This window comes from Pseudochaenichthys georgianus, chromosome 22 (assembly GCF_902827115.2).
Source record: "Pseudochaenichthys georgianus chromosome 22, fPseGeo1.2, whole genome shotgun sequence".
NCBI classification, from domain to species: Eukaryota; Metazoa; Chordata; class Actinopteri; order Perciformes; family Channichthyidae; genus Pseudochaenichthys; species Pseudochaenichthys georgianus.
The window spans coordinates 9,626,135-9,641,486 of NC_047524.1; the positions used below are offsets into that span (position 1 = coordinate 9,626,135).

A 15,352-nucleotide genomic window follows, 5' to 3' on the forward strand; every position below is an offset into this window, starting at 1 on the left:
TCTTTTAATGTTTATTTGATTAGCTTTTCTTTTTAATGACTGATTTTAAATAAATAAATAAATGCCTTTGTCTGAATTTCTTTCATTTTTGTAAAGCACCTTGAATTGCCTGGTGCTGAAAGGTGCTATATAAATAAACTTGCCTTGCCTTGCCTTGCCTTGACATAACTTATCATATGTAGGTATATAACCCATTTTTTGTTATGTTGCCCCAGACTGGACTTCATCTACGACTTGTTTGAGAAGGTCGGCAGCAGGAACAACGAGGAGAAGATGGGAACAGCCCGACGCAAACCCACCGTGAGCTCCCAGTTCAGAGTGAGTGATGCAAGCAGATTAAGATAATTACATTTCTAAAATAACAGGCAACTCGTAAACAAAAATGGTTTTAAAGGTCAGCACCACAGGGAGCTGGGAAAACAATTGAGCTTTAAGCTGTTCTATCCCACACATACAGTATTACGAAAAAAACGAAAAACCTGGAAATAGTGAATATTAGCATTTTTCTTTGATAAATAACTTAGATGATCAATCGTTCTGTCGCTTAGCTAATAGATGTATTGACTAATGTTTCATCTTTAGTACCCCTTTTTGATTGTTTTACTTTCTTGCAAGTGACAATTATTCAATATCATATGAAATAAATGCAAATATATGTAAACATTTTATTTTCTCTGTGTCTTTAGGACTCACTACATTCTCTCATGGCCACTCTGAGTGTCTCCAACCCTTTCTTCATTCGCTGCATTAAGCCAAACATGGAAAAGGTCAGTCTGATTCCGTGTTAGTGCTCAAATTCACATAAAAGCCTGTTTAGCAATGCCCTAATGAAGTATCAGTAATCTCAAACATTAATGTTAATTAATTGTTATCTTTTTACTTGTAGAATCCAAGTGTGTTTAACCCTGAGGTCGTCCTGAACCAGCTGAGGTATTCTGGGATGTTGGAGACAGTGAAAATCCGTCGGGCCGGGTTCCCCGTCCGCAGAACTTTTAAAGATTTTGCCAATCGGTAAGTATCTCTAAATGTACACTGTGGAGTCTATTTTTATATAACATTACAAGACTGATTCTTATTATTACATTATATGCTTATTGTGCTCATGAGATTGCTATGACTATAGAATAAATAGACACAATCACTAATCCCAGGTTCTGATGGGTTAGATACCAACGAGGGGAATAGTCAGAAGAAAGTTTAGCTTGCAATATTGAAAGTAGCAAGGTTGAGTGCAGAGACTGAGGGAACACAAAGAGGTAGTCAGAACAGCACATCGCACCGGCCTTCTCTTTGTATGGGAGCCGCGCTCCCCCGCAAAGCTAGGAAGCAACATTATGGTTTCCCACTATATCTGAAGAAACGTTAGAGAAAACTAATTAGTATGATGGTGCCAGAGTAGGGAGGGACTTCCACAGGCCGGCCGAATGCTGATCGGAGGATCGTGTTGCCAAGAGACTCTATCTGAGTCTGCGCACCAACCAAAGAGAACCAAGTCTAAACCGTGGTATCTCTTCAGCTAGTCTTGACCAATCATAAATGTACGGGCAACGCCCTGTGTAATAAAATGTATTGTCGCACGAGGTTCAAGGCTCTTGACGGATTTGGTGGTTACAGCTTACAGCTTTGCTGCCTGTGATTCCCAAAGACGTGATGAGTCCTTGGCCAAGTACAATATATCTTTTGCTCTCTTTTACAATAAATAGTTCAACTTAGAAGTTGTCTGTCTTTTCTGGAATTCTGAACCCAACAACACTTACCTTTTGTCTCAAATGTGGGTGTGCGTCGTTAAGTGTCCTCCAATTGTTTGACCCTTTTCCTGAGGACTTTTCCTTATTTGTTCTCTTTCTCTTCTGCCTGTCAGGTATAAAATCATTCAGAAAGAGAAATCCTTATCATCAGCAGCAGGAGATGATAAGAAGAAATGTACAGACCTTCTGTACAGATATGACAAGACCAAGAAAGAATGGCAGTTAGGCAAGACCAAGGTAACATTTAGTAGTATTCAGAAACTCTATTTCAGACTCTATAAAGCTTTCAAGTTTTTACAAGTTTTCTACATCACATTAGAGAACTTCCTCCTCACGATTCCCCTTTGTTCTGCAGGTGTTTATGAAGGAGGCTCTGGAGCAGCGTTTAGAGAAAGACAGAGATGAAGTTCGACGTCAAGCTGCCATGATAATTCGAGCCCACCTCCTCACTTTCTGTGCTAAGTAAGACCCTTCCAAACGGACCTAAAATGTATTTGTACCATTTCCTATTCGCTGTATGTTTTTTCTTGTTGTCCACAGGAAGTTCTTCAAGCGTGCTCGCGCCAGTGTCGTCACGCTACAGAAACATCTCAAAAGGCACCTCCAGCGCAGGCGGTTTGTGAAGCAACGTAAGGCAGTGCTGGTGCTGCAGAGACACAGGCGAGGTCAGGTCGCTCGCACTCGCGTTCGAAAAATAAGAGAGGAGAAGAAGAAGAAAGAGGACGCAGAGAAGAAGAAAGACGAGGGGGTGGAGGAGGAGAAAAAGGAAGGAGCTGAGAAGAAGGCAGGAGTTGAGAAGAAGGCTGAATCACCAGAGGACGATGATGATCCTTCAGTGCGTTTTCTACAACTCTAACACATTTGATTCTTCCTATTAATACAGAATAAAACAAGTATTGCGTTTATTTTGCCCCTTCTCTTCTCTCCTACCATCTAGGTTGAGGCCCGGCAGATGGAAGATATCCTGCAGTTGGAGCGAGAGATCGAGCGCCTGCAGAAGAAGCGAGAGGACGAGGTGTCCCAGCTGTGTGAGTCCTCCAAACAGGAGCTGCAGCTGCGGCGGGACGCTGAGATCAAACGCATGAAGAAGGAGGCGTCCCGCAAAGCCACGGAGCTCATCGACCTCCTGAACTTCGGAGGCGTGGACCCTTCGATGGGAGCAGCGGTGGCGCCCCAGCCTGCTGCAGAGGCGAAACCCCCGAAACCTGCAAATGCCACCAGAGGAGCGTCCAAAGAGGAGGAGGTGGACGAGGGGTTCCATGCGGAGGAGGAGTGCATCCCCCTCCCTGACTTCCCTCCTCCTGCTGAGACAGACGCTCCCATCGATCAGGAAATATTCGCTCACCTCCCTCCTCCGCCGCCTGCGTTCGCAGAGGGGACAGTGCCTCCTCCACCCCATCTGCCCGCAAACGGTGCCCCTGTTCCTGGAATTCCTCCCCCTCCACCTGGGGATGATGCTCCTCCACCTCCACCACCTCCCCCAGGAGACAGGGAAAAGAAAGATGGAGACTCAGAGAGGCAGGTGAGCATGGAGTGCCTGGCGGACGGAGAGGAGCCCATCTACAGCATGCCGGCCGACACAGAGTCCGACTACGACCAGGAGGAGGAGGACGGCTCCGTCAACGCCGGGGACGACAGCTCCGTATCCGGGAGCAACCGCGGGAGCGCCACCGTGACGGACGAGGAGCACCCGAGGAAGTCCACGTGCACCAACGCCAGCATCGAGTCCTACAGAGGCAGCTCCGACTCTGTGAGGACACACACTCACACGCATCCTCACACGCGTGCACGCAGACATGTATGAGCAGCTCTGCAATGAACATTTGAAATTCGACTATGAAGGAAATCCGATAATGTGATGTTCCTTCTATTGTTGATTTGTTATGTGCAAGAAATAATTCATGTTTTTGTATGGTGTTGCAGTATGCAGACAGTGACGATGAACATGATGGCATGATGGACACGGATGAAGAAGTGAACAATGGCAGAGTGACCTTGTTTAATGGGAATGGACCACCATATTTCCATGGCTTCCTCTACATGAAGGGTGGGTTTACGATATATTATCTGTGTTTCTTGAACCCTTTTCTCTCTCATTTTAAAATTAAACTATCTACACCATTTCATTTGTTATTTGTGTGATGGGAACTTCTGAAGCAATGGAGATAGGACTCAGAGAGACATGAGGAGAGCAGGATGGCAAACACTGATGGTTTATTTGGAGCTTCGGCCGGAGAATTCACAAGACATGTCGTGTGCCACGAGTTGACACAGGAGATGCCGAAGGGAGGCGTGTGGTGCAGTGGGTGGTCCCTTGGTGTTCGGATCAGGGGGTCACAGGTTCAAACCCCACTGCAGTCAGTCGTTGTGTCCCTGGGCAAGACACTTCACCCCAAATTGCTCCTGTGGGGATTGCCCACAGTATTGTAAGTCACTTTGGATAAAAGCGTCTAACAAGTGACATGTAATGTAATGTCAAACCAATTCTGACGAACTCTACCCCAGACCCATGTATTTAGCTGGCAGAGAGAGAATAATGAACATTGTGCATAACAAGATAGAACCATAACACCTCTACCAGCTGACGCCAGCAGGCAGGAACAGGGAGACACAACACTGAGAGCACAGCACCCCAGTCCAAACTGATAAACTGGGTCACAGTTATGGGCCTAGGAAAATATTTCCCCAACAATTTGTATGACGGTATTTTATTCTGTGCTCCATCAGCTGGTCTGATGATCCCGTGGAGGAGGCGTTGGTGCGTGCTGAAGGATGAAACCTTCATGTGGTTCCGGTCCAAACAAGAGTCTCTGAAGTCCGGCTGGCTCTACAAGAAGGGAGGAGGACTCTCGACTCTCTCACGGAGGTTGTTGTAGTTGTTACTGAGTGCAGACTGCATGCTATACAAACCACAATCTTTGTTGCGAGTGATGTTCAGTGCAATGTTGGTTTGAATGATGAATATGTGAGTGACTATCTGTGTTGTCTAACGAACACTTTGAGCCCTCTGCAGAGCTGGAAGACTTCAGTGTCCCTCTCGAGCATATACCTTTCTGAGATTTTATTTCTCGATTCTTTGTTCATATTCTACAACATTATCTTCTTAACTATAGTACATTGTCTAAGTAAATACATAGGATACAGATTACATTTAAGTGGGAAGAGTAGTACAGTTTCTTCTTGGTAAAGATTATGTTGTTTGCTGCTTGGTTTTGTTATTCTATAATAAACAACTTACACATAAGTACTGTTTCAAATATTCACAAAACATAAATACATTTGAATTACCTTAAATATATTATAAATGGCATAAAACACAACAAGAGGCTGTGCATAAGATATAAAACAGTTATGTGTGAACATCTATATAGAAAATATATAGTATGCAAATGACAATCACTTGAAATCCAAAAGATTATTCAGAAAGCTAAATTATATTTTTCAAGTTTTAAATGGGACTTATATAGATTAAGCATTGTGTAACTTCCATTTTCTACATGTAAATAAGTTAGCCTGAGGTAATAGGTATTCCATAAAAATAAGCTTAATACACTTGAATTCTAGATCAAGAAGTCCATAAAGAGCATGTATCATTTACATAAACCTTTATAGAGTCTAGATTAGTTTGTCTTGGCTTTTTTTTATTGTTTCTCTTCTGCCTCAGAAACTGGAAGATGCGCTGGTTTGTGCTGAGAGACTGTAAACTGATGTACTACGAGAACGACAGCGAGGAGAAGCTGAAGGGAACCATCGACATCAAAGCTGCCAAGTAAGACTTCCAGAAAGCTCCATAGACAAAAAACAAAAAGATATACACTATTTCTCTGTTTCAACACCTGGAGGGTTCAGATGTGCACTGTTTGTATGTTTACAGAGAGATAGTGAATAACCATGAGAAGGAGAACGCTCTGAACATCGTGACAGATGACAGGACGTATCAGGTGTTTGCTGAGTCGCCAGAGGATGCAAGGTGTGGTGGAGATTTTGTAGATAACTTCAAGCACTTAAGAAATATATTAATTTATTCAACTTGTAATGTGTGACTATGTCTTTCTGTGCAGTGGGTGGTTTAATATGCTCAGTAAGGTGCGTGTGTGCACTCCTGAGCAGCTGCTGGAGATGTCCCATGAACAGGCCAACCCAAAGAACGCTGTGGTCAGTCTCAACAACAACATAATAACCTGTTTTGTGTTTAAGTTATTCAATACTATGTTGTGGCTTGTGTTGAGTTAGATGACTTTAGAATTGCTTACAGTTCACAGTAGAAGCAATAGAGCAACATTAATAAACGTTTGAATTCTTCTCCTTCGTCCTTCAGGGAACTCTGGATGTGGGGCTGATCGACTCGGTTTGTGCTTCAGACAACCCTGATCGGTAAGTTGAATTAATGATTGAAAAAGGAAGGAAATGCTGATTAACTTTGAATATCTTTCTTCAATATTTTCAAATAAGTGAAATTGTAAAGCTTTGATGTGGTGTCAGTCCCTACAAATGGATAATAGAAGAAGCTCTTTAAAAACAGTTTAGCACATTTTTGATGCTTTTAAAGCATAAATGGAAAATGAAAATCCCTTGCAAAAAATCAATCCATTCTCTGTGTAGAATCATTAGATTCTAGTTTGCATATCAAAATTAACTGGAAAACCCAATATGTATCACTATTGATTTATAAATACAACTTTTGGATACCCTTAAGTATCCTTAGGTGGAATTTTATAACTAAAAGTCTATAATTTGACTTTTGCAGGCCCAACTCTTTTGTCATCATCACGGCAAACCGTGTGATCCACTGCAACAGCGACACACCGGAGGAGATGCATCACTGGATCAGTCTGCTGCAGAAACCCAAAGGAGACGCCAGGATAGATGGACAGGAGTTCCTGTGCAGAGGTGAGAACTCATTTCATCACAAAACATTTGTAGGGATTTATTAAAAACCTTGTAAAATAGGGTCCGGTATGGATGGTGATAAATGTTTGTTTAAATGGTATGTCAGTGTTAAAATATATAATAACATAATAACTCTGTTTACTTTAGGTACACTAACCATTACAAATAAGTTTAGTTTAATAGGAATGTTATTCTTATTATAATATTTTTTTTGAATAATATATAGTATTTAAAGATCTCATTTTATGACAGATTTTGGATTAAAATATCGCAACATAATATTTGTTTGCAATACGAAAAGACGTGCGGATCATGATATAAATGAATTGTACGCCCCTGCTGATCCTCTACACATTAATGACATCTTTCCTCTGATCTCCCTCCCTCTCTCTTTATCTCTCTTTCAGGCTGGCTCCAAAAGGAGATGAAGACGAATGCTAAGAGCACCTCCCTGAAGCTGAAGAAGCGCTGGATTGTTTTGACCCACGGCTCCCTGGATTACTACAAGAGCTCCGAGCGAAACTCCTCCAAGATGGGAACTCTGGTCCTTAACTCGCTCTGCTCAATCATTCAGCCGGATGAACGGGTGCACAGGGAGACAGGTGGGCAAAGAGAAGTGAAGGGAAAGGGCAAATGTAATCCGGGATTAGACGTAGGAGGTTTGAGATTACATGTAGCAAGATCCTTTTGGTTTATTACTTAAGTAGTAATATATGATTGCTGTTTTGACAGGTTACTGGAACATCATCGTCTACGGGAGGAAGCATTCCTACCGCCTCTACACCAAGATGCTGAACGAGGCCATGAGGTGGACAGCTGCCATACAGGGTGCCATAGACAGCAAGACCCCGATAGAGACCCCGACTCTGCAGCTCATCAGAGACATCAAGGTAAAAAAAAACACATATCTGTTAAGTAAGCATATTAAAATGTATTAACATGCACTGACTTCTAACTTGAATTTGATCTTGTGTGCTCTCAGGAGAACAGTGTGAACGCAGACATCGTGGAGCAGATGTACCGCAGGAACCCCATCCTCAGATACACTCAGCATCCTCTGCACTCGCCTTTACTGCCCCTCCCTTACGGAGAGGTCACCATCCGTAAGTAAAACTCAACAACCTAAACTCTAGAGCTTGGACTGGAGTCAAATTGTCTTTTTTGCTTAGGAAGTTTCCTATTTGAGTGAAATGAGCTGAAGCAGCAGCCGTGATTAGAGCTGGTACATGCCGAGGAAAAGTGCTTAAGTACTTACTTTCCTATACCCTTAGGGTACACTGGACCATGCTTTATGAAACATATTTGATCTTTTCCCTAAGACCCTCTGAATCCTCCGTCACATCTTTCCTTAACTTCATGTTGTTTTCCATCAAGGTCAGGAAAAATTGTTAGGAAAAGACAAATGACGATATTCTCGGACTCTTTGACTGGGGCAGCTTAGTTTTTTTTTCTGTTTCTTCTCCTTCAGCTTTCCCAGTTTTTGTGCTTTTAAAGCTTCCATACATGTAACTACCCTTTGCAGGTCCAACACAAACTAGTCTATGCATCCTAAAATTAAATTACAACTCTTGCTTGCCTGAACAAAGATTAAAACAGCTCTAATCTTCACAATATTCCTTTTTTATTTCTTGCATCTTTGATAAGCTACATGTTTTGTTTCCTCGTCTCTGTCTTTGCTCACCTTTTTCTATTATCCTTGTCTGTGTGCAGTCCAAAGGCAGCAGGGCTATGCCAGTCTGCAGGATGAGGCGGTGAGAGTTTTCAACTCCCTGCAGGAGATGGAGACGCTGGCGGACACAGTGCCCATCATTCAGGGCATCCTGCAGACCTGCCAGGACCTGCGCCCTCTCAGGGATGAGGTACTAGCTTTGCAAAAAAATTCTAGAATAAACATTCCAAAAACTGTAAATAAATAGATTTAGGCGATTTTCTCACATGACAAAAGGACATGTAATAAAAGCACTTCAATATAAACCTAATATTTCAGAAAGGGTCTGATATTTCAGTTTACTGATAAAGATTGATTCAAACTTCACATATCTCAAATCCACATTTCTGTTTTTCAGGTATATTGTCAGGTGATCAAGCAGACCAATCATGTGCCTCAGCCTAACAGCCCCGCCAACCGGGCTCACTGGCACCTGCTCACCTGCATGAGCTGCACCTTCCTCCCCAGTCGAGTCATCATCAGATACCTCCGCTTCCACCTGAAGAGGTGAGTGTTTGTTTCTGCATTTTGTATTGTGCTGTTCTTGATCTATCATTAATGGCAAACAAATGTATCTCACTCAGGGTACGGGAGCGTTATCCTGGTACGGATATCGAGCGTTACGCTGGTTTCATTGCGGAATCCCTGAAGAAGACCAAGACTCGTGAGTTTGTCCCATCTCAGGAGGAGATCGCCGCCCTGCTGGTGAGACAGGAGATGAGCACCATCGTCTACTGCCACGGAGGAGGCTCCTGCAAGATCTCCATCAATTCACACACCACAGCTGGAGAGGTGCACATAAGAAAACACACTCAGAATCTGGCATAGCATCCTCTCAGTAAAAAATATTTTAAGACCTACAACCAAATGGTTGTATTACTGTGTGCGGTTTTGTGCATTTTTTTTTTAAATGTATGTGTTTTTATGTTGCTGCTGCAGGTTGTGGAGAAGTTGATCAGAGGCTTGGCCATGGAGGAGAGCAAGAACCTGTTTTCTCTGTTTGAACACAACTCCTGCACAGACCGAGCTTTGGAGAGCAGAGTGATCGTGGCAGATGTTCTGGCCAAGTTTGAAAGGTATGTATACCGCTGTCATCTAGTCAAAATACTGATCTAGAATGATTAATAACTGGTAAGTGGATTGTTTTGGTCATATGGTTACTTAACTTGCGTTTACTGTTTTATCCAGGTTGGCAGGCAGTGACGAAGAGGAGGAAGAAGGAGAATGGAAACTCTACTTCAAGCTCTACTGCTTCTTGGATGTAGAGAGCATGCCAAAAGAAGGAGTGGAGTTTGCGTTTATGTTTGAGCAGGTAAGCTTTATACAACACACTGTCTCATCATTTTACCAATTGAAATGATATATCTTTCTCAATAATAATACTTGAGGTAATTTCAAAATCAAACAGGACAGGATTGGATCGATGCAAAATAAATGATGGCTTAATCGAGAAAACAGATGGATTTTTGACAGTAGTTGACAGATTTCAGGTTTTCCTAAACATAATATACGTACATTGATCTATGTTTTCAGCACCTAGTGCCCTTTGCAATTTTTTGAAACACTCATTACTCCTATTTTTATGAAAGGCAAATGTGGTAGCCTTATCGCAAAAATAACCACAAAAGTTAAGTTACATCTTTACATTGTTTGTAATCCCTTTTATAAAAGGGATATTTTACTTGCTTAGTGGAAAAACTAATGTTATTAAATCAATGGAGTACTTATGTTAGAACCACACTGCTGCAAAACAAACAAATTAAGATCCGTATGATACACAATAAATGTTGTTGTTTTCTCTCTCAGGCTCATGAGTCTTTGATAAGCGGTCACTTCCCGGCCTCAGAGGAGGCTTTGCAGCACCTGGCCGCTTTACGTCTCCAGTATCTCCACGGCGACGGGGCAGGACGAGCCGGATGGAGCCTGGGTAGCGTTTATCCTATCAGACGCCTCCGCAATCGCATCCTTCACTCCACCAAGCAGGGTGCTGGCGCGGCAGGTGGAGCCGGAGGAGGAGGAGCAGGAGACGGGAAGGGAGCGGTGGGAGGACCGGGGGGCGTGGGGGTCGAGAAACGAAGGACCCCGAGCTTCCTGGACGGCAGCCTGAGGAGAAGTTTTAAAACTGGGTCTCTGAAGAAGCAGAAGGTCAGTGGTGCAAGTGGAGCACATTTTACTGCAAATGATGTATACTTTATGTTTTTATAACCACAGAGTGCAGACACACAGAACACAAGTTCTTTGCAGCCTTTAGCAAGCGTTACACAAAATAAAACATGGTGGCAAAATTCACATAATTTCTAGTTAGAGAGCTCAAACTTGCACACACACGTTTAGTCTCAGAGTTTTGAGGAAGAGTCTGGTTCCCAAAATGTTACACAGAAGTAATAAAGTCCCCCTTCAGCTGAAATATGTATGCATTAACAAAGTAACTTGTTTTTTGTTTATCGATTAACATAAGATTAAGTGGTCTACATGATCGTTCAAACTAGTCTGGTTTACAAAATCAAAGATGGACCTCCCTAAGAAACTGGATTTGCTTTCTGAATTTCTTTAAGAAACTGTAAGGGTTCTTCATTGATTGACTGTCGTTGCAGGTGGAGGAGGAGCAGATGCACGAGATGTGGGTGAAGGAGGAGACGTCGGCCACACGGACCAGCGTGCTGGAGAAGTGGACCCGGCTGCAGGGCATGCCCCAGCATCATGCCATGCTTAAATACATGAGCATTAGCAAGGAGTGGCCTGGATATGGATCTACTCTGTTTGATGTGGAGGTGAGAGAATAGTTGAGCAAATGGTGGGTAGCAAGGATTGTTGCAATAACCACTAAGTAACCTCTTCTTCTTCTTCTTCTTCTTCTTGTTTTCTGCAGTGTAAAGAGGGTGGTTTCCCTCATGATCTGTGGCTGAGTGTGAGTGCTGACAACTTGTCGGTGTATAAGCGAGGCGATCCGAAGCCCCTGGAGACCTTCCAGTACGTTCACATCACCTTCTTTGGGGCGTCACAGCCCTGCACCTACAAGATCATCGTGGACGAGAGGGAGATGTACTTCGAGACACCACTGGTGAGAGCTCAATATTTACTAACTTTTATCATTTTCAAAAAAAAATTTCTTCCTTTAAGGGCTGCGAATCAGAACTGGATTTCGGTACTCAACCCTAGCTGCACCTGCAAATTAGTTTCATCTTTTCATTACTTGTTTTGTCTATAAAATGTTGATTATTTGTTTGTTATTTTTGATGAGGATCAACTTTATTAAAGAGAACTGGTTCCTCTGGATGACTTTAAAGGAGTTTTTATGAATTGAAGGCAGAGACATCTAACTTTAGATGTTTTCGTTTATTCAATCATGTACAATCATATTTTTATTTCAATGAGACTCTCTTCTCATAAATAAAAGATAATATCACCGCTGGAAAACTATAAACCAATCACTTCATTCTCTGTCTTTAGGTTGGCGAGATCACCAAGATCATGAGGGCCTACATTAACATGGTGGTGAAGAAACGCTGCAGCACCATGTCGATTACCAGCACCGGCAGTTCCTGGGCCAGGTGATTCCCACAAACCAATCAGAGCCCGGTTCATCCAGGGGCCACAGACGCCTCTGGCCCCCATGCATTGGTTGGTTGTTTTTATATGGAGGCAGTCGCACCAACCAGCTATTCCTCAAGGCTGAATCAAGAGTGATGGATGATCGAATGGGAGGAAAATAAAGATGGAAGTGGACACAGAAGCCAAACACACACTCTACTGGCCTGGGTCTCACTTGGGATAGGGGGATCTATTTAAAAATGTGCATGTCAAAGAAAACCACCTGTTTTTTGGGACGGTCCTTTCAAATACATAACCCGCCAGTTGTAGTTCTGCATGTAGATGTTCAAGCACACTCCAAACTTCCCTCCGCTTCCCTTTTTCCGGACAAAACTCAGTAATAACAAGCACAACTCAGCCGCCCAATACAAGTCTGCACCAGGTGGCGACCCCCTACCCACCCCCCCTCCACCACCCAGTGCACTGCCAGACAGAAGAAAGCTACACTTTCTCAGTTAAATCTGTTTCTTTCTCACTCCTCCACTTTCAAGAGTCTCTCTCTTTCTCTTCACGTGTCCTCACTCCTGTTGCATCTTTGTTTGCTGTTGATATTAAGTTATTACGCTAAATTCTTGCTTGCTTTCTCTTTCTTGTTCTCTTTCTGTTGTTTATGTGTTACATCAGCTGTATCGCATCTGTTTGTGACTGAGAAAAAGGACTCGATGATGATTCTTCTTCGGGGCTACTAAAGGGGAAAATGAGTTCCACATATAGTGTTCACTCGCTCACTCGTCAGTGCCACCGTGTGGCCACAAGAAGAAAACACAGCCAAAGGAAGTGGCTTTAAATATGTTGGAACAATATCAAAGAGATATTCTTCAGAAGAAAGAGTAGAGGTTTTGCTTTGGAGGCTCCCTGGTCAAGTCTCGACATGGAGAGTCAGGGCATGGGAAACAGCCTCGCTCGGCACTACAGGGAGAACAATATCAACCACAATAGTATAAAACAAAACCTTTCCCTGTCCATGTCTACTTGTAATACACACTACATATATCTACTGTATATTCACATACACACATGAACCAACATGTATTGTTTTGTACGGTACACATTATAAGAGTAATTACTGAATTATTGGTGGGCCACTGTACAGATGCCATACTAAATACAATGTGACACCTCCTGTGTAAATGCAAATGAATGGTGTTAATAATGACTACTGTATGTCCAAAAACAATGCCATAATTCACTGGCTGTGCCATTAATGTGACTCACAGAGAAATAACTATTAAAAACACAGACCATAATGAGACAGGCTGCTTTGGTGGTTGTGTTTTCACAGTGTTTGATGACGTATGCATTGTTATAAATCACTCTGCAGCATTAATTGGAGTCATACAGTGTTGTATATCGTTGTCTGCTCATGCTTTTCTTATTTTATTTATTTACTAAGATCAGTGAACAATAACGCATAAGAGCTCCGGTTTGTCTATGTTTCCAACCTGTTTATGAACATGTGATATTTATTACTGATACTACTACTGTTACTGTACTGTATGCCCTCTGCAATCTTAACCACCCTGAAGTGCTGTGTCTGGAATGCTGCTGTGTGTGTGCGTGCGTGCGTGCGTGCGTGCGTGCGTGCGTGCGTGCGTGCGTGCGTGTGTGTGTGTGTGTGTGTGTGTGTGTGTGTGTGTGTGTGTGTGTGTGTGTGTGTGTGTTCATAGTGTAACAGTTGGAAAAGAAAAGGGAAGTGATTTATAATGAGTGTATTCCTTGGAATTAAGAAGTATTTACATAACTAACATTTGCAAAGAATGGTGACGTGATTGTGATTTAGAGGAAAAAAGCATGGGCTTATAAGGGTTAGAGGGTTATTTAATTATAATTGTACTGTATGTATTGCAAGGTGTGTTTGGAAGAATATTGTATACAAATATATTGGAATTTTACAATCTTGGTGTAAGAGGAGCCGATAGGATAAGACACTGTGAGGATATGGGCCCAGAGGTGCTTTTAACCGCTGGGAATGCTGACAGTCATCGTGTGTGTGTGTGTGTGTGTGTGTGTGTGTGTGTGTGTGTGTGTGTGTGTGTGTGTGTGTGTGTGTGTGTGTGTGTGTGTGTGTGTGTGTGTGTGTGTGTGTGTGTGTGTGTGTGTGTGTGTGTGTGTGTGTGTGTGTGTGTGTGTGTGTGTGTGTGTGTGTGTGTGTGTGTGTGTGTGTGTGTGTGTGTGTGTGTGTGTTGAAAGTGAAGTCACTGTTCTGTCACCTCTCTCTGTGGCACTGCCGGTTGACATAATTATCCCCTCTTGTATGACAAATCCTTGGAGACAGAAGTGTTTCCCAACATTGAATATCTAGAGGGAATACTGAGATATCACAGAACATACTAATATCAAGACATGACCCAACTCATTTTGTTCAGCTGAAGTTTTTTTAACAAGTTTCTGTTTAATATTTGCCCTGAAAATATTTATGGTTTGCCAGATATTTAAATGAAGTGGAACTTTAAAGGTTGAAATGTTTTGTCACCTGAAGCGCCACACTCAGGGCCGTAGCCAGGATTTTAGTAATACTGAGGTCATGAGTCTAAGATTTTCAGCACCCCCAAAAATACAATTTGTTATTAGTAAAATATAAAAGAAAACCAGAGACAATATGGTTCTCTGGAAGCATAATTGAAAATGTACATTTGTTGAATGGGCACTTGATTTTTAGGAACCCATACTGAACTGGAATAGCATTCTGTAAAAGAAAATGCTAAAACATAGATTTGGCCTGCACATATTTAAAGTAAAAAAACAAAACACATTTAATCTTAAAAACACTTGAATCATGTTTTTTCATTGAAGAAATAAATGTCCCTTTACCACACCTATGATAAAATACCAAAAAGACCCAAAGGACATGACCTCAGTGTCCTGAATGTTAGCTAGGGCACTGTCTCACACACACAGCCCACTGGGATCCTGCCTATAGATTTAGAATGAGCAGAACTCACTCACAGGTTCCTGTTTGAACTTGTAGTTATTTTAGTTTCGGCTAAAAGGAAAGGAGAACCAGAGAACCCATACGCCATAAGGAACCTATGTATTTTCTTGTTATTCAATATCTATGGTTCTGATATAAATGAATATCAGAACCATAGATGACTGATATTACACTGAGTGGGAAGAAGTTGCCCATAGTGGCTGACATGTGATCAGTGAGTTTACTGCAGAGAAATTATGTTGGATTTCTGATCCCAAATCCGTTTCCAAGGGCAACTTCATCACAAAGGGTCCTGTTATCAGCCGCAGGCGGCCAGAGTGGGGCCCATTCTTATCTTAGGTTATGCTTATTATCGTCATTAACATTGTGCTTGTTATAAAAAAAGAAAAGAGAAAGAGAGAGATATGTGTGTTGTTCTTTTTTATTTGTAACTGGCTTTACAAAATTATGCTTTAATAAATTATTAGAATTATTGTCCTCTAG

General features: G+C 42.2%; 1 protein-coding gene across 2 annotated transcripts in view; it reads left to right on the plus strand.

Moving 5' to 3' along the window:
• myo10l1 (myosin X, like 1) overlaps positions 1-13,958 on the plus strand; it is a 62,309-nt gene extending 48,351 nt beyond the window's left edge. Inside the window, exons 18-43 of one of the 2 annotated variants that reach the window (XM_034112034.2) lie at positions 216-318; positions 687-767; positions 887-1,011; positions 1,862-1,985; positions 2,104-2,210; positions 2,289-2,583; positions 2,686-3,498; positions 3,672-3,795; positions 4,476-4,617; positions 5,413-5,517; positions 5,623-5,718; positions 5,810-5,903; positions 6,067-6,122; positions 6,496-6,638; positions 7,046-7,240; positions 7,371-7,528; positions 7,621-7,741; positions 8,349-8,497; positions 8,705-8,853; positions 8,931-9,138; positions 9,286-9,422; positions 9,535-9,658; positions 10,153-10,491; positions 10,941-11,117; positions 11,216-11,407; positions 11,797-13,958. In XM_034112034.2, the coding sequence (XP_033967925.1) occupies positions 216-318; positions 687-767; positions 887-1,011; positions 1,862-1,985; positions 2,104-2,210; positions 2,289-2,583; positions 2,686-3,498; positions 3,672-3,795; positions 4,476-4,617; positions 5,413-5,517; positions 5,623-5,718; positions 5,810-5,903; positions 6,067-6,122; positions 6,496-6,638; positions 7,046-7,240; positions 7,371-7,528; positions 7,621-7,741; positions 8,349-8,497; positions 8,705-8,853; positions 8,931-9,138; positions 9,286-9,422; positions 9,535-9,658; positions 10,153-10,491; positions 10,941-11,117; positions 11,216-11,407; positions 11,797-11,901 (4,462 nt within the window). In that variant the 3' untranslated portion in view covers positions 11,902-13,958. The remainder of the gene's footprint in view (positions 1-215; positions 319-686; positions 768-886; positions 1,012-1,861; positions 1,986-2,103; positions 2,211-2,288; positions 2,584-2,685; positions 3,499-3,671; positions 3,796-4,475; positions 4,618-5,412; positions 5,518-5,622; positions 5,719-5,809; positions 5,904-6,066; positions 6,123-6,495; positions 6,639-7,045; positions 7,241-7,370; positions 7,529-7,620; positions 7,742-8,348; positions 8,498-8,704; positions 8,854-8,930; positions 9,139-9,285; positions 9,423-9,534; positions 9,659-10,152; positions 10,492-10,940; positions 11,118-11,215; positions 11,408-11,796) is intronic. The other variant, XM_034112035.2, reaches the window with a different exon arrangement.
• Positions 13,959-15,352: the final 1,394 nt, after the last annotated feature.